The 25,859-nt window shown below is 48.0% G+C and overlaps 2 protein-coding genes across 5 annotated transcripts in view; one reads left to right on the forward strand and one right to left on the reverse strand.

Annotated features, from left to right (window-relative positions):
* Window positions 1–14,349, forward strand: pik3c2g (phosphatidylinositol-4-phosphate 3-kinase catalytic subunit type 2 gamma). The gene is made up of 33 exons (XM_084672537.1): window positions 1–118; window positions 591–1,094; window positions 1,214–1,293; window positions 1,430–1,587; window positions 1,795–1,909; window positions 2,164–2,275; window positions 2,782–2,852; window positions 3,321–3,384; window positions 3,527–3,652; window positions 3,785–3,815; window positions 4,055–4,241; window positions 4,652–4,774; window positions 4,966–5,094; window positions 5,329–5,443; window positions 5,599–5,732; window positions 5,835–6,023; window positions 6,265–6,358; window positions 6,497–6,591; window positions 6,752–6,932; window positions 7,122–7,229; window positions 7,322–7,414; window positions 7,563–7,692; window positions 7,865–8,001; window positions 8,185–8,354; window positions 8,480–8,636; window positions 9,243–9,352; window positions 9,495–9,666; window positions 10,638–10,756; window positions 10,842–10,938; window positions 11,075–11,141; window positions 11,770–11,849; window positions 12,259–12,384; window positions 12,978–14,349. Exons 2-33 carry the CDS (start codon window positions 642–644, stop codon window positions 13,128–13,130), a joined length of 4,176 nt encoding a protein of 1,391 aa, XP_084528663.1. The 5' UTR covers window positions 1–118; window positions 591–641; the 3' UTR covers window positions 13,131–14,349.
* Window positions 14,299–25,859, reverse strand: part of LOC146259083 (1-phosphatidylinositol 4,5-bisphosphate phosphodiesterase zeta-1-like) — a 17,561-nt gene continuing 6,000 nt past the window's right edge. For 3 of the 4 annotated variants that reach the window (XM_084672535.1, XM_084672533.1, XM_084672534.1), the window contains 9 exons: window positions 24,929–25,073; window positions 24,481–24,630; window positions 22,336–22,524; window positions 21,976–22,138; window positions 21,330–21,446; window positions 19,337–19,509; window positions 16,483–16,606; window positions 14,767–14,916; window positions 14,299–14,512 (listed from right to left, as the gene is read on the reverse strand). In XM_084672535.1, the coding sequence (XP_084528661.1) occupies window positions 14,430–14,512; window positions 14,767–14,916; window positions 16,483–16,606; window positions 19,337–19,509; window positions 21,330–21,446; window positions 21,976–22,138; window positions 22,336–22,524; window positions 24,481–24,630; window positions 24,929–25,073 (1,294 nt within the window). In that variant the 3' untranslated portion in view covers window positions 14,299–14,429. Of the gene's footprint in view, window positions 14,513–14,766; window positions 14,917–15,841; window positions 16,320–16,482; window positions 16,607–19,336; window positions 19,510–21,329; window positions 21,447–21,975; window positions 22,139–22,335; window positions 22,525–24,480; window positions 24,631–24,928; window positions 25,074–25,859 lie in introns of those variants that run through there. The other variant, XM_084672536.1, reaches the window with a different exon arrangement.

Raw genomic sequence — 25,859 nt, forward strand, 5'->3', positions numbered from 1 at the left:
GTACCTGGAACTTCCCGAATGTCTCTGCACTGACAGGTTTATGTGGATGTGTGCAATTCTGTTCTAGGTATTCCAGCCTTCTTTCATCTTACTGACCGGGACCATGACAGCTTTCACGGTAAGACCCTTGTACCTACAATACGAATCAGTAGTTGTTTGAAAGTACTACTGTATGTATAATGAAAGTAAACGGACGCACACACCTTTTGTTTCTCTTAAATGTACATTGAATATTTAGAGGAAACTAAACAATGACCGCTACAGGCTGAAGTTGAGGTCTCTCGTAGATGTGATCAGGGAAAACATGTAGGGGTGGTCCGTCTCGAGTAGTTCTACAACACACTGCACATCTTTTGGAAATGCACGTTTGAAACAGTCGTCAAATTTCCTGTTGACTTTTGAAAAGCTGTTAATGATTAATTACACAAACCGGAGGGATTCTTGTAGGCTACATCATGTAAACTCTGGATCGTGTTTTTGTTTTGTTTGCGGAAAACAAACATCAACACTTGCATGGCAACCTTGTAGAGTTGACTGTTTAAAAAATGTCCTGATTCTAAGACACGTGTTCTTCACTGTAACATTTCCAGGACCTAAAAATAGCTTGAGCATATTGGCGCAGTCATATGCTTTGATTCAAGATGGATCCCAATCACGGGGATTCCCATCCCTTCCACGGAGAGGCCAGGGATTTCCCTACACCCCTTACGGATCACTTCCAGGAGGATATACTAACTGAACTTGGTCTGTATGTATTTAAAGAGGATGAAGAACTGGATCTGTACAACTCACTTTCAAGTATGGATCTCTGTCAACCCCCTCTCTGGGCTCACGGGGCATGTGGAGGTGACCATGGGTCTTGCCAAGGCTTCAACGGGGCTGACCCTGACCCCGGCAACCAAGTCAGAAAGTTTAGCACAGGGTCATCATCTAAGATTGCCCCAGTGCTTCCTCGAGACCCTGCCAGGCCCCCTCTACCCCCTGCCGTGCCCCCCAGGAGAAGGCCTCCTCTGAGCAATGCCCAGAAGAGATTCTCCTGTAACTTGACGATGCCCTCCGCCAGACTGAACCGCTCCAACACAGCCGTGGACCATGTGAGGATCACTCCTGGCCCAGCTCAGCTTTGCTCACACACAAGATGCCCTTGTTCATTACCGGGGATGTTCGTCACAGTTTTACTGTCTCAGTTTGTTTGTGTTGTTTCATTTGTCAGGACGTCTGGAGCATCAAACTCATCGACACACCACAAGGCAGCACCAAACAGCTGGCCTCGCTCTGCACGTCAACATCCAAGTAAGAAAACCTAGTGCCACACAATAACACCTTTTATTATGATCCAAGTCTGCTCTTACAGGCAGCCCATTTTAAAGTGCATTCAGTGATCGTATACTTTCATTTAGACATGACATTCTGCTGTGTCTCGTGTCAGGTTGATGTCCAGGTTTCAGCACTCAGACAGCTGGTCAAACTCGGGCCTGGTGTGGAGCCGTGTGTTGCCCATCCACCCCTCCCTGCTCCAGGAAGCCCAGGTGACGGTCAACGTGGTTACTTCCTGGGCCGCACACCAGATACCCTTCTGTACCACATGTAAGTCTCTCACACACACGCACAAGCACGCCTGCAAATGCAGGCAGACACAAACACAACCTTTTAATCTGAGTGAAAGTTTTGTTTTTGGCACTATTGATAGCTTTTAAAAGGAAAAACAGTCTGTTGAAACAGAGGTGGCCTTAAAACAGGGCCATGTTTGACCTTCCCCCTAACTGTGACCTCTGACTGTGACCTCTCCCCTAGTGAACCGTACAGTGCAGAACCTGATCGATGAGATCTTCTTGCTCATGGACATTTCCACCAGCAGCAGTGGGCAGTATCTCCTCAAGCTCTGTGACTCTGAGGAATACCTCCACAAGTGAGTCGGCAGTACCGTCTCCACGCTAATCTCACCCTCAGCGCCCACACTCAACACACACTGTAACCTTGACCTAGTTTTGGTACCTGCTCTTCCCAACTCATGGAAACCACAATCGGTTGTATCCTTTGAGGTTGTATGTATGTGTGTGTGTGTGTGTGAGAGAGAATGTCACAGAACCCCTTTCTGGGTGTTTCTGTCACATGGTGTCCTGTGTAATTGTTCCTCTGCCCCCTCTCCCGTCCCTCTGCTAGTGAGGAGCTCTTAGGCAGCCATGAGAGCCTCCTGGCGTACTGCAAGTCTGGGTCGGAGGTCTCACTCCGCCTGCTCCACGAGAACACCCTGGAGCACCTTCTGTCCAGAGACGTGAGTCTGCCCCGGGGCCTGTTTTTCTTCCCACCGTAAAAGAAGAAAGTCGGTGGATTATTGACAGAGCAGGCCGGAACAGTTTAGTCTGCGTCCTCCTTGGCCTCCGGCCAGGCTGTTTCCTCGGGCGTCTTATCAGGGCAGGTGTTGCCATAAAAACCTCCACTGCCCTGTTGACTTTGCTCTGTGTGCTGTGACGTCATTCGTGGCATTTCAAAGGAAATAGGAGGGGAGGTGAACCTGCCTGCTGGGTTCCTGGAGTCAAAGTCTTAAATGTTACACTGAACAACCTTATCTTTAGCAATTCAATGTCTGGATTGGCTTTTTGATGTGTTTTGTTGCTAGGCTGTTTGTTTATACTGTGTTGTTAACCCTCACTGCTGTTAACCCTCACTGCTGTTAACCCTCACTGCTGTTAACCCTCACTGCTGTTAACCTCACTGCTGTTAACCCTCACTGCTGTTAACCCTCACTGCTAAATCTAGTTTTTGTTTTCCCTATCTCAGGCCAAGGATGACAGTGCCCCATGTCACCTGTACCATCTGCTGGGCTCTGCTTGTGTCTTCAACACATCCAGGTAATAGTGGGCAGTACTTTTCAGCCTGTCTCATAGCAAAGATGTTCACTGTCAGCATGCCTGTCAGGTCAGTGGTGTCTCACCTCAGCTTTCTAACTGCTGCCTAGGCTGTCCCAGACCGACTTGCCAAATTGTGGGAAAACTATTCTACATCGTTTGTTTCCTTCCCAGACTGTGTCACCTCTACTGCCTGTAGGCATGTAGGCACAGGTGTCTACTTGTTGATAGGAAACACTTGAAAGGCTGTACGGTAGAGCTTGTGTTTACTGTGTTACGTGTGTGTTTACCCTCCCTGTCCTTCAAACTTCCTCTGTTTTCTCTCTCTCTCTCTCTCTCTCTCTCTCTCTCTCTCTCTCTCTCTCTCTCTCTCTCTCTGTCTCTGTCTGTCTGTCTGTCTGTCTGTCTGTCTGTCTGTCTGTCTGTCTGTCTGTCTGTCTGTCTGTCTGTCTGTCTCTCTCTCTTCGCCAGTTTAAGCCTTCAGGAGAAACTGAACTGCTACACCAGGGAGGTGAACCTGATGCTGAAGAACAAGGTTCATATCACTGTTCTGTACTTTGGTTTGATGTGCTCTATAAAATGAGCTATGGCTGATTGATTGATTAGTTAAGACCTTACTGGCGAAACCAGAGGGACTTTGACGAAGCTCTAACCAGTGGTGACGACCCTGCCTGTAGAGTGGAACCAACATCAACAGGCTGGTGGACGAGGTCCGCACTATCATCAACCTGCTGTGTGGCATCTCTGCAGTGGAGGTGGAAGAGGCCATAGGAAGGCTTAGCCGGATCAAGCCCATGGCTCTGGTAACTAACACTTCATTCCTACATACCTGGGACTATGATGCCGTGCACCGCAGGTATGACCTGTACTAGTATGCGTCGTGTTCCAGTCAAACGCATAGACACGTTTCCTTGTTTGCTGTTTTTTCCTTCCAGAGCTTTGAGGAGATGACTGAATGTGAAACTGGTGAGTTCAGTGTGAGTCGTCTTGGAAGGGGTGGGGGGGGGTGGGGGGGATGGTAGACAAACATTCTTTTCAAAATAGTTTTTTGAAAGATTCACGACGGATGACTCGGCATCTGTTCACAACATGCCACAACCTCAGTCACGTACTGACGTCGAACACAATGCATGTCTGGTGTCACATTCTCACATCATGGCGGCCATCGCTCAGCCAATGACTAAACTGTAGACTTCCTGTCGCAGCCTCCGTCATGCTCCACCAGGCTCTGGGGAAGCTGCTTCACTTCTTCTTTGAGAACTTCCACTCAGACTTCCAGGTCCAGGATGACCACCCCCAAATCTTGCCTGTGCGGGACGTCGAGCACAATGCTGACATCCTGCAGATCAACATGGCTGCCCTTTACAAGCTGCAACCCAACTGGATCAACAGGTAGACAGACAGACAGACTGCCTAGAGACTGCCTAGAGACTGCCTAGAGACTGCCTAGAGACTGCCTAGAGACTGCCTAGAGACTGCCTAGAGACTGCCTAGAGACTGCCTAGAGACTGCCTAGAGACAGCCAGACATTACAGGGACATACACAAATGCAAGTGCTGTATACAAAAGTAATTAAAGTCCAAATGTAGACACACACAAACACTGAACGCAGAAATACACACAATAGGAAAGACACAGAAAACAGGAGAATATTTTCAAGATACCCCCCCAAATGGCACATTCCATCATGGATTCTACAGTGGATATGTGGTGTATTTGTATGAAGCCATGACAAAATAATCTGAACATGGATACAGTGGGTGTTGTTTAGTGGTGTGACGTCTCGCTCTGTCGTCCCCTAGTTTTGATTACTTCTCCATTTCCTGTGAGCTGACGGTCGGGGGGAAGAGGATCTGTGACAAAGGAATCTCAGAAAACATCAGCACCGCCTTGTCGCTTGGCAACAAGATTCAATTCAACCGCATGTAAGGGCATTGCCATTCCTAGGAGGGTTATATGGACCATTCTGAAAATCCTCCTCAATGTCCCTCCTTCTATAACCCTAAATGAAAAGTCCTTATTTGCGATGAGGCTTAGTACCTTTTTATTCGTTTGAATCAGTTGTTCATTGAGCTATCTAACGCTGGTGTATATGCCTGTGTGTGTGTGTTCTCAGGATGGTTTTCCCCATGCAGATTTCCCAGCTGCCCTATGAGTCCATGTTGACGTTTCATCTCCTGGCTTCCAGGCAGGGAAAGACCCCGGAGCTGTTACTGTGGGCCGTCCAGCCTTTATACAGCCACAGGTTGGCTTTCCACACACACACACACACACACACACACACACACACACATGGACCACAGATATACATTTCTACCATGTTCACCTCTTAGGTTAGTAAATCAAGGTTGGCACACTGGCTGATGATATTCATTGATTCACAGATGAGAGAGCGCGGGTTCATTGAAAGCGTAGTGGATGTCTCAGAGTGTTCTAGAACTGTTTGTGTGTGTTCTAGAACTGTGTGTGTGTGTTTTAGGACTCTGGTCAGTGGAACTGTCCTGCTCAGTATGTCTATGCTTCTGGAGCTGAACGACCCTCCTTGCCCGGCCCTGTCGGACGGCCACAAGCAGCCCACTGGGGTCATACTGCAGGCGAGTCTTGCAGAATGCTGCCCTCTCCTGGCCACACAAGGAACAGCAGCATCATCCACAGTTCCCTATTTGTGGTTTGTTTTAGTAAACACAACGTCCTATTTTCAGTTTCCTATCATTCACTTTGTTTTTACTTCTGTTGTTTTTGTTTCTAGCTGGAGTTCCCGGTGAGACATGAATGGATTTATAAGAGACCGGTTTCCCTCCCAGACTATACCGCGACCAGTCTGCCTTGTGAGGAGCTAAGCAGGAAGATCTCTGAGGTCTCTCAGAAACACTGCATCTGCTTGTGAGTTCACAGACCGGCAGGACTGCAACCCTGCCATAAATATTCCACCATCCAGTATATACCCGGGTGAGACCTTTTGATGTTGAGGTTGCGGTTTTGTAGTCTTTCCGAGAACGAGAAGGCCTTCCTCTGGAGCAAGAGGCACAGCTGTGACAACAGGAGCACCTTCCTTCACCTGGTTTTGAGTGGCGCCCCCAGCTGGCAGCCTAAAGAGCTGACAGAAATCTACACCATTGTGGATCACTGGCCCCTACAGACCCCTGAGGAAGCTCTCTTCCTTCTCACTGACAGGTTAGCTCCACAAATGGCTGGGACATGACTCGACAGCTCACGTAATGAAATGTTTGTCACTTTAATGAATGTCCTTACAATTGAGTGCCTGTTGTTGGAAGTATACAGTACACTGAATATGTAATTAACTGTATGTTATTGGGAGTACATTTGACGATATAGTCTGTTGACTGTAATTGTGTGTTGCCACATTCCAAAGATGCTATTAGCTCCAGAGTAGCACATGTCCTCCTGTGTGTAGTTTCCCAGACCAGACGGTGCGCGGATCAGCGGTGAAGTTCTTTGAGAAGACCTCCGATGGAGAGCTGGAGGACTACCTGCCTCAGCTCGTCCAGGTGACGAAACACACACACACACAGACACACACAGACACACACAGCTAAATTGACTACACACACACTGTTCAATCTCTCACATTCTCGACCTCTCGTCTGTTCTGTCCCCCCCCCACACACACACCCCTGTACGGCCAGGCTGTGAAGGGGGAGTGGGATCTGGACGGGCCTCTGGTCATGCTGCTGTTGGAACGCTCTCTGAGGAGCCTGAGGTTTGCTCAGCAGTTTTACTGGTGAGTCACAGATCGCAGGTCTGGCACAAACACGACAATACCACTGGCTCATCCTGTTTTTATTTTTTACATTTAGCAGATGCTTTTCATCCAAAGCGACTTACACAGTTAGTTATTTCTTGTATGTGTGTCACACTGTGTGTGTGTGTGTGTGTGCCAGGTTGTTGCTGGACGCCCAGGACGATGCCCACTACCAGGGCTGGTTCAGCAAGGTGCAGGCCGCTCTCAGGCACGGATGCGGACGGGCGCTGAGGCAGGAGCTGGATCGAGAGCAGCGCCTGGTCACGCTGCTCACGCAGGTGGCGGAGCGCGTCCGCATCGCAGAGAAGGCCCGCAGGAAGGCGAGTCACACACGCACACACACACACACACACACACACACACACACACACACACACACACACTGCCGCCATGTTGAAGTTGTCAGGCTCAGGGTGTGTGTGTTTGGTTGGAAGCTGTGTGTGTGTGTGTGTGTGTGTGTGTGTATGTGTGTACTGTGGGTTGAACTCTCTTCTCACACTCATTCTCAGGATGTTCTGAAGAGAGAGAGGTGGAAAATCGCTGAGTTTTTCCGAAACGGCGTCACGTGTCGCCTGCCGCTGGACCCTGCAGTCCTGGTGAAAGCGGTGGAGGTGGATGTAAGATGATTCCTGTTGGAATACATTTCCAGAGGTAGGCTTTGGAGGACAACTGTGATGATGATGATGATGATGCATGTTCTCTGCCCCAGGAATGTAAGTTCTTCAACTCCAACGCTGCCCCTCTCGGGATCTCCTTCATCAACACGGACCGTCTGGGGAAGAATGTCAGTGTCATCTGCAAGGTAACTCTGGCGGTTCCAGGTGTGTGTGTGTGTGCGCACGTGCGTGTCAACACTATACATGCATGTGTTTGTCTGTGTCCAGGCAATTGTCTTCATGCAGCTACGGAAACACAGTTGCGTGTGCTGTACACTGTGTGCGTGTGTTCAGACAGGGGATAACCTGCGTCAGGACATGCTGGTGCTTCAGATAGTGCGTGTGATGGACCGGGTGTGGCTGCAGGCTGGGCTGGACATGAGGATGGTCACCTACAGATGTCTTTCCACTGGCAGAGACCAGGGTCAGTCTGAGCACCATGTAGCAGGTTCTATACTCCTATACTATGCATACAGGACTGAAGGATATTCTATACGGTTGAACTTGAAGCTTCTGTAATAACTGAGTGATTGTGCCTCTGTGTGTGTGCTTGTGTATGAATTTTGGCAGTGAATGTGTATGTGTTTGTGTTCCAGGGCTGGTGGAGGTGGTGCCCGAGGCGGTGACCCTGGGGAAGATCCAGCAGGAATGGGGTCTGAGCGGGGCCCTGAGAGAGGACACCCTGGAGAAGTGGTTCCACATGTGGAACAAGACGGAGGAGGACTACGAGGAGGTCCGTCTGAACACTCATTCAGTCACATTTTTGATTCATTCGGAAGTTCTGCATTTTCCGTGTTTGGCGGATTTCATTCCATGTTGCGGAAGTCACAAAGCCAGATGTAGTCTAAGTCATAGGGCCCTTACTGTACCAAGTGTGTAAGTCATAGCTCTGTATATCTGTGCCGTCTCTCTGCAGGCGGTGATGAACTTCCTCCACTCGTGTGCAGGCTGGTGCGTGGCCACCTTCATCCTGGGCATCTGCGACCGCCACAACGACAACATCATGATCAAGCACAGCGGCCACATGTTCCACATCGACTTTGGCAAGATCATGGGAAACGCTCAGATGTTTGGCAACATCAAAAGGCAAGTTGGCGTTGCCCTGGGAAACGCCAGCTAAAGTTCTTACAGCAAGAGAAATTTTGTTATCGAAGGAACCGTGTGGTAAATGTGCAAAATCCACCCCCCCCTTTTTTTTTGTGTGATGGTAGGGACCGAACTCCTTTCATCTTCACATCGGAGATGCAGCACTTCATTACCGGCGGGGGGCAGAAGCCACAGCGGTTCCACCGCTTCGTGGAGCTGTGCTGCGAGGCTTACAACGGCATCAGACGGCGCTCCGCCCTGGTCCTCAGTCTGCTGCAGCTGGTGGGTCAACGCAGTGCCCACCCTGACCACGACACCGTGCCCACCCTGACCACGACGCAGTGCCCACGCTGACCACAACGCAGTGCCCACGCTGACCACGATGCAGTGCCCACCCTGACCACGACACAGCGCCCACCCTGACCACGACGCAGTGCCCACCATGACCACGACACAGCGCCCACCCTGACCACGACACGGTGCCCACGCTGACCTCGACACAGTGCCCACGCTGACCTCGACACAGCGCCCACCCTGACCACGACGCAGCGCCCACCCTGACCACGACGCAGCGCCCACCCTGACCACGACACAGCGCCCACCCTGACCACGACGCAGCGCCCATCCTGACCACGACGCAGCGCCCACCCTGACCACGACGCAGCGCCCACCCTGACCACGACGCAGCGCCCACCCTGACCACAACGCAGCGCCCACCCTGACCACGACACAGCGCCCACCCTGACCACGACACAGCGCCCACCCTGACCACGACACAGCGCCCACCCTGACCACGACACAGCGCCCACCCTGACCACGACACGGACCGTTACGCTGTGCCAGACGCTGATCTTTCTCTTTTCATGGGCGTTTTGTTTGTGTGCTCAGATGCTGGGCGCAGGCATGCCGGAGATGAACGATATTGTAGACCTGCAATACGTTCTGAATAACTTACGACCGCAAGACTCTGACTTGGAAGCTACTTCTTACTTTACCAAGTACTGACCACACACACCCCGCATCATCATCATAATAATATGATAATAATGTGATCAGTTAGCGGATGCTTTCATTCAAAGCAATGTAGGGGGGATTTGAATGTGCAACCTGATCTGACTTGGCCATGTGTCCCCTAACCAGGAAGATCAAACAGAGCATGGGCAGTCTCCCGGTCAAACTCAACTTCCTGATTCACAACATGGTCCAAATGCCCGGGAGCAAAAAACCAACGCCGCTCGCGCCTGGCTCCGCCTCCAACACTAACATCCAGGAAGTGATCATCCAGAAGCACACCGTCAAGGGCAGGGAGGTGGTGAGTCACGATGCGCTGACCTCTTCTCCACAGTTCTGTCCTCAGCCATCCTCCTTATAATAACACTAACCCTAAACACTCATTAAAGAGGTGGGTGTCAGGTGGCTGAGCGGTGAGGGAATCGGGCTAGTAATCTGAAGGTCGCCAGTTCGATTCCCGGGCCACACCAAATGACGTTGTGTCCTTGGGCAAGGCACTTCACCCTACTTGCCTCGGGGGAATGTCCCTGTACTTACTTACTTGTAAGTCGCTCTGGATAAGAGCGTCTGCTAAATGACTAAATGTAAATGTAAATGTAAATGTAAAGTGACCTGCTCATTGAAGCCTTCAGCCAATAGAGTCACCTCTCACAAGAGAAGGCAGACCTGTTATCCAGACATCACAGTGATGGCTCTAGGCAGGCAGCTGGCAGTGTGGCCCAGCTGTGCCCTGATTGGCCGGGAGGACAGACGGGAGAGTCAGGATGCTTTGCTGTGAGAAGCTCCCTCTCCCCGGAGCTGTATGAGGCGAGCGCGGGGCGCTTGTCTACATCATGCCTCTCTTTGATCACAACACGCGTCCTGTTGTCAGCGTAAACCGTCCATCTGCTAGATAGGCTGCGTGCTGTTCTGAGGCAACACACACTCACACGCACTCACCTACACTCTCACACACACACTTACACACACACACACACACACTCACACTCTGAGGTTGGGGTCTAGCATGCTGGAGCACACCGCTGCTGTGTCTATAAATCCAACATGTGAAGTTGTGATGTTTCTCTAATCTGGAATACAAGATCACAGAAACTTTTCCAAACACACAGAAAGTCTAAAGATCTAGGGCTGAATTCATTTTATTTCAATTGATTGATTTCGTTACCTGAACTCATTTGATTAAATATTTAAAACAGTCACACACAGTTTCCAGTTGATCGATCTATAATCGAATGCAAGAGTCCTGAGTCTTCAACAACACTTTGGTTTCAGTTGTACGAGTTGAAGGTGACCATCGAGGACGGCTATCTGTTCAGTGAGAAGACGTTTGGCCAGTTTGAACTCCTCCACAAACAGCTTCAGAAACACTTCATTGAGTCCACCCTCCCTCAGTGAGTTATGCACATGCACCCCATAGACACAGCCTTCAAATATTTTGTGAACTTCTTGTGATTCTCTGCTGCTCTGTCTGGACAGGTTTCCCAGCTGGTATAAGATGTCCTTTACCCCGGCCAGGAAAATGAATCTGCTCAACAAGTACCTAGAGGAGCTATTTGAGGGGCCTTGTAAAGGAGTGAGTCTGTTTGTATATATCCATCCAGTCCCTAACCTTCTTCCCATCACACTACAGCAGCAGGTGTGTTTGATTTGTTGTGTGTTGTTCTTGTGGAGCGATAGAACCTGACAGCACGTATTGTGGCATTTCACAGAATGAGTTTGTGTGCAGCTTGTTCTTGGATGGCCCAAAGATCGTGCCTCCAGCTGTCTCACTGAAAGGTAACGTTCTGCTCGGTGTGTCCTGCTACACACACACACACACACACGCATGAAAAAAAACATGGTAGGTTTCCTCTCAGAGAAAAAATTATCCATCACAGAGGTCGATCTCTTCTCTAGAAAGATATTTTCCATTCTCTTATGTAGAGTTCAAAACATGGTTGGGTGGCAAAGTGTTCGGTTGAGTTCACACAGTGCTGTAACTGATGTCAGTGGTTAGAGTTCACACAGTGCTGTTACTGATGTCAGTGGTCAGAGTTCACACAGTGCTGTAACTGATGTCAGTGGTTAGTTCACACAGTGCTGTTACTGATGTCAGTGGTCAGAGTTCACACAGTGCTGTTACTGATGTCAGTGGTCAGAGTTCACACAGTGCTGTTACTGATGTCAGTGGTCAGAGTTCACACAGTGCTGTTACTGATGTCAGTGGTTAGAGTTCACACAGTGCTGTTACTGATGTCAGTGGTTAGAGTTCACACAGTGCTGTTACTGATGTCAGAGTTCACACAGTGCTGTTACTGATGTCAGTGGTTAGAGTTCACACAGTGCTGTTACTGATGTCAGTGGTTAGAGTTCACACAGTGCTGTTACTGATGTCAGTGGTTAACTCTCAACACCGCTCTGACAGACTCCAGGCCTCAGATCCAGCTCTTCATGTCCTACAAAGACTTCAAACTCTCCATTCTGATCAAACACCTGAAGAACATTGTGAGTTCTCTCTCCCACACACACACACACACACACACACACACACACACACACACACACACACACACATACAGACTACCAGATTTAGAGTGCTGACATTAATCACACAGGCTAATGGACACTGCCACCAGCCACTATGCTCTCTGTCTCTCCTTCCCTCCACTTCTCACCTTTCCTCCTCTCTCTCTCTCTCTCTCTCTCTCTCTCTCTCTCTCTCTCTCTCTCTCTCTCTCTCTCTCTCTCTCTCTCTCTCTCTCTCTCTCTCTCTCTCTCTCTCTCTCTCTCTCTCTCTCTCTCTCTCTCTCTCTCTCTCTCTCGCCCCCCCCTCCTCTCCACCTCTTTCTTTCTCAGTCTGTGTATTAACAAAACCCCTTGTCTCATTCACCGTCCTGTTGTGCATTGTGTTCAGAGGCTAGCCAACGGCTCGTGTCCGGATGCTTACGTGGTCACGTTCCTGAGGCCGGACCCTCAGAACCGCTCCAAGAGGAAGACCAGGGTGGCCCGCAACAACGACAACCCTACTTTCAATGAACTGGTAGGAAGACTCGGTTACCTAAATTAATATAACCCTAACCTTAAACCAATGAATGTATGTATTTAAAATATAATTTCTAATTATTAAAACGATACAAATAAAATAAAAACTTGTTAAGTTAACTGTGCACACATCAAGTCAGAATCCTTACGAGGACATTGAAACAGCCACCACAGCCCTAGCTGCAACGATGGCCAAACAGACCCCACAGTGTCTGAGGGTGGAGAAAGAGAGGTGTTCTCAACTCAATGGACTTTAACCTAAGAAACTGCACTTTACCTTTACTTTCCACTAGCTGGATTGTTCTGGAGACATGGAGCCAAGATAGTGCATGTGAACAGCCTGATGTTTCTCAGAATGGCCGTTGGGCCGGCCTATTCTATTGGGTATCGCAAGGTTAGGTGCCATTAGTCAGGATGTGTGTGTTCTGTGTAAAATATCTCTAAATACAGACCGTTTCTTGACTCTGACTCATGAAATACTGTGGGACTATCTGAGCTCCTTTTACTTTCTATATGCTGTATTTGTAAAGCGCTTTAGAAAAGAGCATCCTGCTAAATTATACAAATGTGATGTCAATGTCTTCCTCGTAGGTGGAGTACAGCCAAGTGCTCACGCTGTATAACCGGGTCTTGGAGGTGACTGTGAAGAGCAAGAAGAGGTTTGTGGTCGCGGCCAACATCCAACTGGAGGAAAGGATGATGGACAAAGAGGAGTGGTTCCCTTTGGGAAACTGTCCCATATGACGCCTGGAGGTGCACTGGAGAAACTCTTCCACTAGAGGGCGCTGCTATCCTGAAAATTCCACTTTGGGGCTGAGAAGAGTGGACTTCTCTGCACTTGACTGCAGGTCCGTGCTGTTTTAATACAGATTCTACATACCAATGTCCTTGCTGTGCACGATGGATATATAGGACCAGTATACACAGCTAACCGGATATGACTGTGTGCCTTCAGACTCCAGCACTGGGATGCACATGAACTGTTACATCATTGATCTAGACTAGGGAAAGACTCTTTTGAAGAAGACTTTCATTTCTCCCAAATGAAGAGAACATTTAGAAATACATTTTTGGAGATTAATATACAATTAAAACGGCCTTTAATGAAGGAAAAAACTGAAATTTATTGTTTTTAATAATGAACTGTATTTGTTGCTTATACTTTGTTGTAGAATTGGAGTATACTATGGTATAGCAAAATGCCAGCTGTGTTCTCCTGTAGTATGTCAAACATCCCTGTCCCTCGGAATATAAAGGTGTCATAGATGCCATGCAGAGGAAACGCACTCAGCTCACCTGTCTGTCCTGAGGACAGAAGGTGAATAGGAGGTCGTCAGGCGAGGGAGGGGAGGGATCTGCCTGGAAGCTGGATGTCATCTCAAGGCCTTCTCGAGCCCCAGGGCTTGTTTTAACCTCTCACCCCCCAAACTCTTCCACCACATGACCCATCTCTCAAGCCTGGCCTTCCATCATTGACCTAAACCCAGGTATTTTCATGTAATCCTAATGGGAAGGCTCCAAGCAGGCTTCTAAAACTTGGCTCTAAACCTTCATGAAGTCTCAGATTCAAATGAGATGGTAGTGTACTGTATCTGGTGTAATAATGTATACCTCTCTGAAATGCTATTTATTTTACCTCTGGGCATTTGAAGGAGGTCTTAAACCCTTGTGGCTGCTGCCTTTTTAAATGTCATAAAAGGTTGTGGTTTTCATGGTTTTAGAATTCCTATCAAATAATATGCTTCTTGTATGCCAATCCAATCAATAACTACCTTGTTTTGTTTTATAAAGTGACCTGTCTGAACTTGTTTATGGCTTACCACTTATGTTAATATTGTCCTGTCTTGAGACAGTGCTGAAGCAAGCCCAAGGCCTTCCTCCTCCATCACACAGGAAATATATTGTAGTAAGAAGGAATATATGAAATATATTTTCTGAAGATAAAACGTGTTTTGTTTTTTTATCGGAGGGAACGTGTCTTTTTATTGCCTTCTGTCAGGGGGTGCAGATTCTCGCTGAGATTTGTGGGGGAGGGAGGGGGATCTAGGAGTACCAGACAAAGATGAAGAGCGACGCAGGATCCAAACTGAATCCCTCTCGAGACAGGAGAGGCACCCAGCGGTAGCCTGAAGGGAGCACACACACACACATGAATACACACACACACACACACACATACAGACTACCAGATTTAGAGTGCTGACATTAATCACACAGGCTAATGGACACTGCCACCAGCCACTGTGCTCTCTGTCTCTCCTTCCCTCCACTTCTCACCTTTCCTCCCGTCTCTCTCTCTCTCTCTCTCTCCCCCTCTCTCTCTCTCTCCCCCTCTCTCACTACCACCCCCTCCATGTCTCCTTCCCTCCACCTCTCTAACCTTTCTTCATGCTGGTGAAGGGCAGGGTGTACTGGCCCACAAATTCGCTGTTGAGGAGTCCTATCTGGCCTCGTACAGAGAAGCGAACCAGGCACAGCTCGGGCACAGCGATGGTGAAGTTCATGGAGGAATCCCAGTGGGGGCTCAGCGCTGAGGCAGGAAAGGGTCTTCGAGTCACCAGGCATTATGAGACAACACACACCCAGTAGGACAGAGATACACACTCCCAGTAGGACAGAGATACACACTCCCAGTAGGACAGAGATACACACTCCCAGTAGGACAGGGACACACACTCCCAGTAGGACAGGGACACACACCCAGGAGGTCAGGGAGTATCTCCCTGCAGCAGGGATCTCTCTCCTGCTCATCCCAATTTCATTTTGTCTGGGCAAACATGTCTCAACACAAGTCATTACTCAGAGCGGCAACTACCTAACTCTATTCCAGCCAAGGTTATCTCTCTCTTTTTTGACAAGCTTCTGTTTCAAGTAGAGACACAGTCCCGCAGTCAGTAATCTCCATGTCCTCTTTCGAAACTCATATGTATTCACACAAGTGACCTTATCTGGTTGACTGAGGGAAAATGATAGGTCTTATAAACTCGCATCAGCAGTCATCTATCTTTCTCACCTCATTTCCGTCCTCTCTCTCTCTTCACTTCTATACTCTCCCCCTTTCCTGCTGTCAGTCTCAAGCCAGCGAGTGCCACTCCCAGCAGCAGCGCCTGGGTGCAGTCTAAACCATCCGACATATGCTTTGTTTACAACTTAATGAAGAAGCGCCCAAGCTTTGAACACGTACATTCCGGATGAAGGGGAAATCTACATGAGAAGAGAACCATCCCCCAGATATGGAACAAGCTGCCTCCCAACGTCCCTTTAAGTCCATCAAAGGCAACACGAGTAATTACTCTGTTTAGTGTCAGTTTTTACACCCCAATGACGGGCGGGTTCGCCGGGGGTAACAGAGCTCCGTGAACACACAATCAGGAGACGTCGTTTGACACACGCTCTTTAATACTCAAGCTCTCTTGACAGGAAGGCTTGAGACTTCCTTAATAATACAGCTCTCGCAATCAGCTTTAAGGTTATTACTGTACTAAGACGTGCTGTTTTGCATGCTATGGACAGTCGGACTAAATTGACTTATAACGTACACAAAGTCAACATTCTTGATATTACTGCAGTATACTGAGGAGCTGTCCCTATGACATATGTACATACTACAGTGTTTGGGGGTACAGTTATATGTAGTTAGGTATGGAACACAGTAACGCAAGGCTGCTCCAAAGGTGCTTTACTCCACATGTACTCATCAGCACATCTCCCTTGTAGAAGCCTACCAGCTGGCGGCTGGGAATCGGAAATAAAGGGAGGAAATAAGAGATGGTAGAAAATCCTAAAAGTGGATTCCTTAGGCGAAGGAATGGTCGCTGTTAACAGGATCGGCTGGCGGTGGAATCAGGTGGGATTATTGCTTCTCAGCACTCCGAGGACAAACGGGGAGAAACCGTTTAGGAAGCTGCCGTTGTGTGCACTCCCTCTACAACCCTGGTCAAGTTTCCCCAATTCACAGTACAGAGATTTAATATAAAAGTTAAAAAATATAGACTTGTATCAAATTTTTGACCCCCCCCCCCAAAAAAAAGCAGACAGGGACTGTTGTTGGGGCTGGACAAAGTTAGGAGTGTGTTGTGTGTGTGACAGCACTTACAGTTGTGTTTGATGGTGTCAGTGTTCCTCCTGCAGTTGTCTGAATGGATCCCCAGAATCTCGACTCTGACAAAGGGATCCAGCTTCCCACTGCTGGGCACAGGAAGGCTGGAGCCACTGACCACCTGAGCAGGGGCCGACACGGTCAACAACACACAGACCAGCACAGTGACCAAACACACAGAGACCACCTGAATGCCAACACAGTGACACATTTACATTTAGTCATTTAACTTTCATCCAGAGCGACTTACAGTACGTACAGGGACATTCTCCCCGATGCAAGTATAGGGTGAAGTGCCTTGCCCAAGGACACAACGTCATGTGCACCAGCTTTGATACAATAACCGTTCTAGAGTGAACACCTCAGACAGGGTGTCAGCCAGCATGGGATCATTTAACTCAACAGAGAAGTAGAGAAGAGTTGCGGCGACATTAATCAGACGTCCTCCCCACGCAACGCTCCCTCAAGCACTATGTTTACACTGCGTTTTAAAGGTCAGTGTCCCTGCATCTCAAAAGAAGCAAGGGAAAATCTTGTTGCATTCTAACTTCTAAATGTTACGTGCCCAGAGAGTCCATGTTATCCTGCCTGAGATCCTACAGCGAGGGAGACGACGTCAGCTGGAGAGGAGATGGAGGGAGGGGAGGGGGAGGGGTGGATGTCCCTCAGGAGGAGAAGGTGTAATTATACTAGTCTGGACCCCGCCAGCCTTATCTGCAGCCTTCTCACGCGGAGCTGCCCCCCCCCCCCCCCCCCGGTCCCTTCATCATCAAAGACAAGCCTGCATGCACTTATCTGGACATGTTCTGGCTGTCTGCATGTTTGGCTGGCTGGCTGGCTGACTGCCTGGCTAGCTGGATGAATGGCTATCTGGCTGCATGGCCGACTGACTAACTAGCTGGCTAGATGACTTATTTTATGGCTGGATGGCTGGATGGCCAACTGCCTGGTTGGTTGGTTGGATGACTGACTGCATAGCTGATTTCCTACTTGGCATATGAAGGCGTTGTCTCGCAAAGGCTGAGTAATAAGATCCAAATAAAACTACAAAAACTGTTGTAGAAAACTACAACTCCCATCATTCTGAATTCTTCCCAACTTGTTCTACAGCCGGAGGCATATAAAGCTCTAGGCTGGAGTGATGGTGTAGTAGAATAGAGTACTAGAAGTCATAAGATGTGAGTTGTCAGAATAACTCAGTCTACCTTTGTGCTTTTCTATGCAAAACATGTTCAAGCACAGGCAAAGCTAGTCGTGTTGTTTTTTCCTGAGCAGAAGGTTGATTCACTGCTTGATAATTGAACGATTCTCCCATTCAGAAGTGAAAATATACCATTCATACTACTGAATCGCCTGGGAGGCCAAGTTTCCCTTATGGAAAGAAATGGCCAGAAAACCCATGTGAATAAATAAAGGTTGGCTTTTTTTATGAGCCTCCTGAAAGAGAGTTTCTATGTATATTTCATGTGCAAGACCAAGCAGATTCATCAGCATGCACACCAGACAAGTCTTACTTCGACCATGGACTACACCCTGTAGGGGGGTAAAAACTCAAACTAGTGCAACGTCAGGCAATTTTTGTGGCCAAAGAACTGCATCCCAATTCAAGACATTCCTTATAGGAGTTCAACCGAGATTACTAGGCTTTGTCTCCATGCCACACTCCAGCCCAGCAAGCTGTACTGTATATAAAATCACTGTGACTGATAAAGCCGTAGTGACTGTTTACCAGAACCTACAGATCAGACCCAACCATGAACATCTGGGAACACTGATAGTGTACGGTCTGAATGACTGATCCCCTAGGGCAGGTGAGGAAGCCATCCTGTAAAGTAAGTAAGTAAGTAAGACTTTATTTATATAGCACTTTTCATACAAGAATTGTAGCTTAAGGTGCTAAAGGCCTAATGGCAGACAGTCATAGAAACACAAAGCAACGCTGCACGCTACATCTAGGAGGTGATTTGTACACGAGTGGGCGTCAGAGATTCACGACGGCTCGTTTCCTTACGTCGGGACCAGGGACACCATGCCGCCAGTTACCCTCCATCGCACTCTTCCGACTTCTGGACAATGACAGACTTTGTCGGGCTGCAAATCTCTCTACAGGCTGTGTTTCTGCCGTTCGCTGGTATGTTCCATCCAAAGAACAAAGCCTGCTCTGTAATTGGGGTGAGGAGAGTTACAGTGATAGTATTTCCCATGAGACTGATAATCAGACCAGAAAAACAGGATGAAAAAAAAAACCCTCATGAAACTGATGTAGCTGCTGTTCAGAGGGAACCGCGTTCTTTGCCGGCACCATCACTAATCTCCTCATACAACTTTGATGCTATGGAGGCGAGAGTCGAACTTGCCCCTGAAGCACAGAGAGTCTCTCTACATGAAACCAGAGACTCGCCCAGTCGTACTGGATGCCCTTCGCATACAAAAGTTCCACCCCCCCCCCCCACACACCCCTCCCTTCAAACGGCTGATCTAATTAAAGTGCACAGCTCTCAGCAGGGTTGCTCCTCTCGGTGGTTCAGACGGTCCAGGAGAGAGGAAGTGAGGTGGAGGAGATGAGCTCCATGGTACAGTACCATGTCCTAGTTAGATAGGACGATGCACACGAGCACCCATCTAAACACATGCACACACGTAAGCACACACACACAAGCACCCCCCCCACACACACACACACACACACAAGCACCCCCACACACACACACGAGTACCCACACACACACACACACACATAAGCACACCCACACACACGAGGACACCCCCCACACAAACACACACACACACACACGAGCACCTATCTAAACACATGCACACACGTAAACACACTCAAACACCAGTGATGTACCTTGAGTAGGAGGTGGGTTGGCCTTATGCGGGGCTGGGAAGAGTTCGGATCAAACCTCCTCTCACTGGACCGGAGGATCACGGGTTTGAGGATGTAACCACAGCCACCGTTGTCACGGAAACGTCCGTCGTTCAAGTCCATGGGCAGCCCCAATGACTGGAAGTTTAGTGCCACTGCAGGATTGGAAAGAACACATTTAACAGCACTCACTCAGTGCTGTGCAACACACGATCGGTTGAAGAACAACGTTCAGTTAACACACAGCTGTACATGACATTGTCTGTTCCGCAAAGCAGTGAGTGGTAAAGACAAAATATTAGTGATTCGGTGGGATTTGGCATAATTCCACGGCAGTACAAGGTTCCAAACAGCTGTACCTGTGGCCTTGCAGCGGAACACCTGCTCACACTCCACTTCTATCTCTATCACAGTGAAGGTCATGAATCATCACAACTTCCCACAATATATCTGTGGCTGTCAGGGCTTTTCTTTCCCAAACTCTTGTCCCCGGTTCTGTCTATCTGTGAGCTTTCTCTCCTATCTCTACCCTCTTTTCCGTCCAAAATGGATCTGTGTGCTGTCCATTGTGCGGCCGTCTCCTGGAGCGGTCGGATGTTCTCTGCTCCATCTGCATGGACGGCTGCTCCCGGGCACAGGGAGACTCTGATAGCCGCTCGGCAGGAAGAAATCTCCTCGTGTTAGGATCAGGGATGTGCTGTCTGTCTCTGTGTGTGTGTGTGTACGTGTGTGTGTACGTGTGTTTGTGTGTCTACCCCTGTCTTTCCTCTGTGTTGCCTCTTCTTACTCAGACAGGCAGGCAGGCAGACAGGCAGGCAGGCAGGCACACAGACTAGACCCAAGGACAGGCAGGCACACAGACTAGACCCACAGACAGGCAGGCACACAGACAGGCAGGCACACAGACTAGACCCACAGACAGGCAGGCACACAGACAGGCAGGCACACAGACTAGACCCACAGACAGGCAGGCACACAGACAAGACCCACAGACAGGCAGGCACACAGACTAGACCCACAGACAGGCAGGCACACAGACTAGACCCACAGACAGGCAGGCACACAGACTAGACCCACAGACAGGCAGGCACACAGACTAGACCCACAGACAGGTGTGCTGGCATCCACAGGGGCTCAAACGAGTCTCCAGGCTATAGCTAATGGGTTGTTACTTCTTATCCCGGAATAATCTAGAATGACAGAGACCTTGAGCGTGAAAGGTGAACGTTTGGGTCTATAAAGCATGGTAAGTTGATGGATGATGGCCTTGTCATATAATGAGGGGGCGATGTGATAAGTGATAATCTCACATGACCACACACATTCTCACACACACACACACACACACACAGAAGCCCAGCTTGTGCCTCTATCAGGGATGTGTGTTACAAGTTCAAGAAAAAAAAGCTATAATCTTGGCCTTGACTCCTCTTGCAACAAACCTTGTTCCTGAACAACACCAGTGTCCAAACTGCGGGCCACACACAATTCTCCTCACTGGCTTTGGAAAACACATTTGCTACTCTCTTCTCTAAAAGTGATGAACTGTTCTTCCTTCCTTATTAACTCTTACTTGCTGTCCCTTCAAAGGAATTTGTTTGATTGTTCTTTGTTTACACTAATGTAATGATAAATCTGGATTTGTTGATGATGACATAGGAAAGCATTTTGTCTTTGTGCAATTAAAATAAAGATGTCAGCATTTCAATCTTATCAAAGACTTTGTTGAGATCAAAGAAGTCTTCCATTTTGCAAAAGATGTTTGGAATATCTATGTGTTTTTGCTCACAGAATACGTCTGCATCTAGAGACTTTCAGTCTGGGCTGAGGTTTAGAGGTTGAATGGGCATTGGTACCAAATGTTCCAAGAATATCAATAAGGATGGAACTGTCATGGAACACAGAAAGTCGTTTTTCAGACCTCTTTGATGTGTGTGTGTGCGTGTGTGTGTGTGCGTGTGTAGTACATAGCTACCTAGCTGAGAGCCAACGTTCCAGAACTCCTGGGGGTTGTAGTTGGACGAGAGGGTTCTAGAACCTGCTGGGTAGATCCTGCTGAGAAACTTCCTGTTGTGTTGGACGAACTCTGGACCTGAAAAGTATCGACTCAGCTAAGAATACTCTACATAAAGTAAACTACATTGCAACTGTATTATAACTGCAGGAAATTATACATCCTCGTCGCCTAATTGGGATGATCATTCCATGGCCTGTGTGACTGTAATGTTGCTGGGTGGGACCTGCACCAGAGAAGACCTCATTTCAATCCTCTATCTGTAGTGTTCCCACACATAGCAGCACATTTAACTGATTAGGATTCAATTTCAAACCTCACCAGGCTTCTTTAAATCTCGGTCAGAGCTGTAGGGGTATTTTCGGTGCTGTGTTTAACATTTCATACGTTGCCCTAATTTGAATACACGGTCCCCTACCCCAATGTCTCATTTGTCACTGTGTTTCTACTCTCAAGGTATTGCCAGATAACTTACTGCTCTGCATCCATCCAATCATCCATCTCACCTTCCATCCCTCCTTCTCTCCCTTCTAACATCCATCCTCCATCCACCCATCATCCATCATTCCATCCTATAGTCAACCAGCCAGACAACATGAAGCCTAACCAGAAGTCTTGGCCAGCTTCCGAGCCTTCTTTTCCCCCAGGGATGTGTTCTCAAAGACGGCCTGGTGCTCCTTGGAGTGGCTGAAGCTGTGGAACTTGACAGACTTGGTGTAGACGACCAGGTTAGACAGAGCCTCCACCACCACCACCTTTTTCATCTTCTTCTGTGGTTGGAGAGATTTCTACAATTAGTGTGCAAGGTCACCCACAGGGGGAATGGGCGTAAACATTGTAACTACTAGATAAAAAAAACCTGTTGTACATTATACTTATGTCTGGTGGCACATCTACACTACAGCCAGGAGGTATACTTGTCACACCTTGACAACAGTGCTCGGTTACATCTCTCCTATGGACTTACTTTCTTTCCTGATCCTGCCTGTCTACCTAAGAACTTTATTTTAGTGCGAGGTTCTTCTTCTTCTTCCTCCTCCTCCTCCTCCTCCTCTTCCTCACTATCCTCCCCCTCTGCCTCTCTCCCTGTCCTGCCATCCGGCTCTATCACAGGGTTCAGCTTTTTGTTCTTTATCAGGATCTTGTACTTCAGGTCCTGTCATAAACACAAACAAAGACACACGCACACCTGTCTCGGTTGCAACCGTCAAAAACTCAAGGCTGTCTGAATAATTCAGCGTATGTGTCCTAACTCCAGGGGTTGGAAAACAAAAGTTCTGCTGGACAACCCTCCACTTTCGGTATAAATTTGTCCAGATACTTTTCATGTTTTTTTCTTTTGTTTTGTTTAAATCACTGAGTTCAAACCAGAAATGTCAAATAAGACAAAACTAACAACCACATAGAACAACATTCAAATCTGGGGGTGGGGGGGGGGGGGGGGGGGGGGACGGACGACAGTCAGTGACCCAGACAGTGAAACCTCATACTTGTCTACCACACATCAGGGCAGCCAGTACAGCTTCTCCATAACTGTGATCTCCCGGGTTGGCAGTGTACTGGTGACGAGCAGCAGCATGCTCAGACCTAAGATGTGGGGACCTGTGGTCACTTCTGGAGGAAGTCGGCAGCTCAGTAATCAGGTTCTGGCAGGAAGCTTTACTGCCACAGTGGGGAACGGCAAACTGAAAATAATAATGATATCCTGTTGCATCCCCGACCTGGAATCCAGAGGAGTCTCCACCAGAGTGTAACTCTGTTTAAAAACGATGACCCACGTGTTTCCATGTGGATTCATGTCTCCTCTGGCACCCATCTCCCTTAGTTCTGGTATTACACAAGATGATATACTATGGTAAAATTAGAAATAAGCGTTTATTGATGATGATATATATTGCATGTGAGCATGCCCTAACAGAGCTTAGAAAAAAAAGTTATTCCACAATCCAGTAGGTCTCAAGCGGAAAAATATGATGCTATGTATATAGTACACACACATTTAGCCTGTTAATGAGTATGTGAATGGACTAAATCTGTATATTTTAACTGAACCAATTGTGTAGAAAAAAATCAATCCAATGAAAATGTATTAAGCTCAAATATCATACACTGAAATGCATTGAAGTATTCTCTTTTTTCACTTGGGGTGACATGTAAAGGAACAGTAAAGTATAGCTCACGCCTCCATAGCAAGCTGCACAGTCAACAGTGCTCGTACTTATCCCGCTGTGAAAGCGACATTACAAGATTATGATGTGCTGACAATCACTATTACTGGAATACTAAATGGCCCCACAAATTATCAAGGGACAGTACTTGGTAAGTAGCTATCCTTGCACGCGTGAGTGTGTGTGACGGCTCCTCATGAAAATGGATTGAATGTCTGACGAGGGTTGGGAGCCAAGACCAAGTTATTAGATCCATCGTGGCTTTCACTTAATTCAATGCTGCACAAGCCTTAAAGATGAAAGATTGATGTGTGGAGGAAAGTCAGACTTAAAGGATTCTATCACAATTCATTTCATATAGCGTAAAAGAGAACCCAAAGAGCCAGACCACATTCATACAATGTGTAGAAAAGCCTTTGTCCTCCAAATAGTGTTGGTTGGGCAGACAGACAAATGGACACACAGGTCCCCTCACAGTCATCTGCAAGCGCAGTTTAAAGAGAAGCAGACCATTTCAGAGTGGAAGCCTGCTTCGCAGAGCAAGAAACAGAAATGAGCGCTTCTCACCAAAGTGCTCGAGAACTATTCATGGTTCCATCTTTTTCAGCCTGGCCGCTCCACTGATTCTGAGGGAGTCTGTGAGATTGGATGGCCTTGTAAGGGTTATGATCCAGGGCAGTGACATACTGTACTCCCAAAGGCGGAGCCAGAGAAGGTAGAGGGAAGAGAAACTGCTTGGGGAGCCCAGACACTAACTAACGAGCACCTCCCCTCCTACTAAGAATTTGTATTTCTGAATGACAGAAAATAAATAGGTTTAGATGCATTTACTGTGCCTGCAATTTCTCTCGCACAAGCAAAGACTTATTTTAAAATTCAGCCAGAGCTAACCTCATTATGTCAAATTACATCAAAAACTCAACTTGATATTGATGCTTGCTTACTTCTGGGCTTGGCAGTTCTACAAGGGTGGTGAGATCCACGCAGGAACACAGTTTTCTCCCCAAGATGGCGGTGAGGTAATTGGCCATCACCTCCTGCTGCCCAGGAGTGCAGTGGTTCTCCAGGGACAGGATAACAGGGTAGGGAGACGCCTAGCACACAAAAGCCAGAAGATAAACACACATACTCCAAAGTCTCTACTCAATAGTTTGTTAAACTCAAACACGTCGTCTGCCAGAATGCCAGGTCCCCAGACATCACAGCGAACGGCCAAAGGAGCCCCCGCAGTGCCCAACACGGCTATTAGGAACGCCATTAATTAGAATGAACACAACACAGCATGCTTCATAAGAGCCAGAAGAATAGAAAGCCCTGAGGCAGGACTGGGGGGCGTGTTCACTCCCTGCTGTACGGATTCCATCTCGTGTTGCTATGTACAGTGTGCACCACCTCAAAGGCATGCTGCTCTATGGTTGTGATGACGTCTCTGAAGAGGATCTTGGTGGTCAGAGTGTAGCCATGGTAGACAATGGGCTCTGCATCTGGACCATCCCAGCAGTCAATCTCCAAACAGCGGCAACCTTTCCTTAGAGCACTGGAGGAACACACATCACATATAAAATATATATAATATATAAGTTTGTAATTTTTTATTGATGAAAAGGAAATGAGAGCTAGGATGACAGCTGAGATGAGAGATTGGATGACTACAGAGAAGACCTTGTAGCAGTTGTTAAAGGCAAATTCCAATTTCCTGTGAACAATTTAACACACTTTTCCACGGGCTTAAAGTGAATCCGGAAAAGCCAGCGTGAAAACATGTTTGGCATTACAGTATCTGAACGACACAAAGCTAAAAACCCTCAATGATTAATAAGGCTGAATCACAATTTGTCTGTGGAAAAAAATGAAAAGATAAAGTGAACATACCACTCCTTCATTTTGTCTATGAAATAAGAAACAACAACTTCTGATCTCTCATCTTGCACAAGTCTTACTGGAACACCGGCCGCAACGTTCTTCACGTTTATCCTATCTCCCTCTCGCCGTCTCACCTGATGGAGCCGCAGCGGTGACAGGTCACACTGCTCTCCTTTCCTCAACGTGCTAATGGCTCTTTCATTAGCTAAGTAAACCGGGCCTGCTTGGCCACTTGACAAAAGGGTTACAGAAAGGAGAGAGTGCTCCCCGGATCCCGAGGGGACTATAAATATGCTACTCTGTCCTCATCAGCTTCTTTCTCATCTCACCTCCATTGTCCTCTGTGGACAGGAGAGCCATTTCCCTGTCTGGGTCAGCACAGCAGAGGGTCAGTAGGAACCAGGGAAAGATTGAGTGTGTGGACAATGGAATGGGCCTCTTACCCCAGTATATAGGCCAG

The sequence above is a fragment of the Hypomesus nipponensis genome, chromosome 14, assembly GCF_054491055.1.
Source record: "Hypomesus nipponensis isolate SF chromosome 14, ASM5449105v1, whole genome shotgun sequence".
NCBI lineage: Eukaryota > Metazoa > Chordata > Actinopteri > Osmeriformes > Osmeridae > Hypomesus > Hypomesus nipponensis.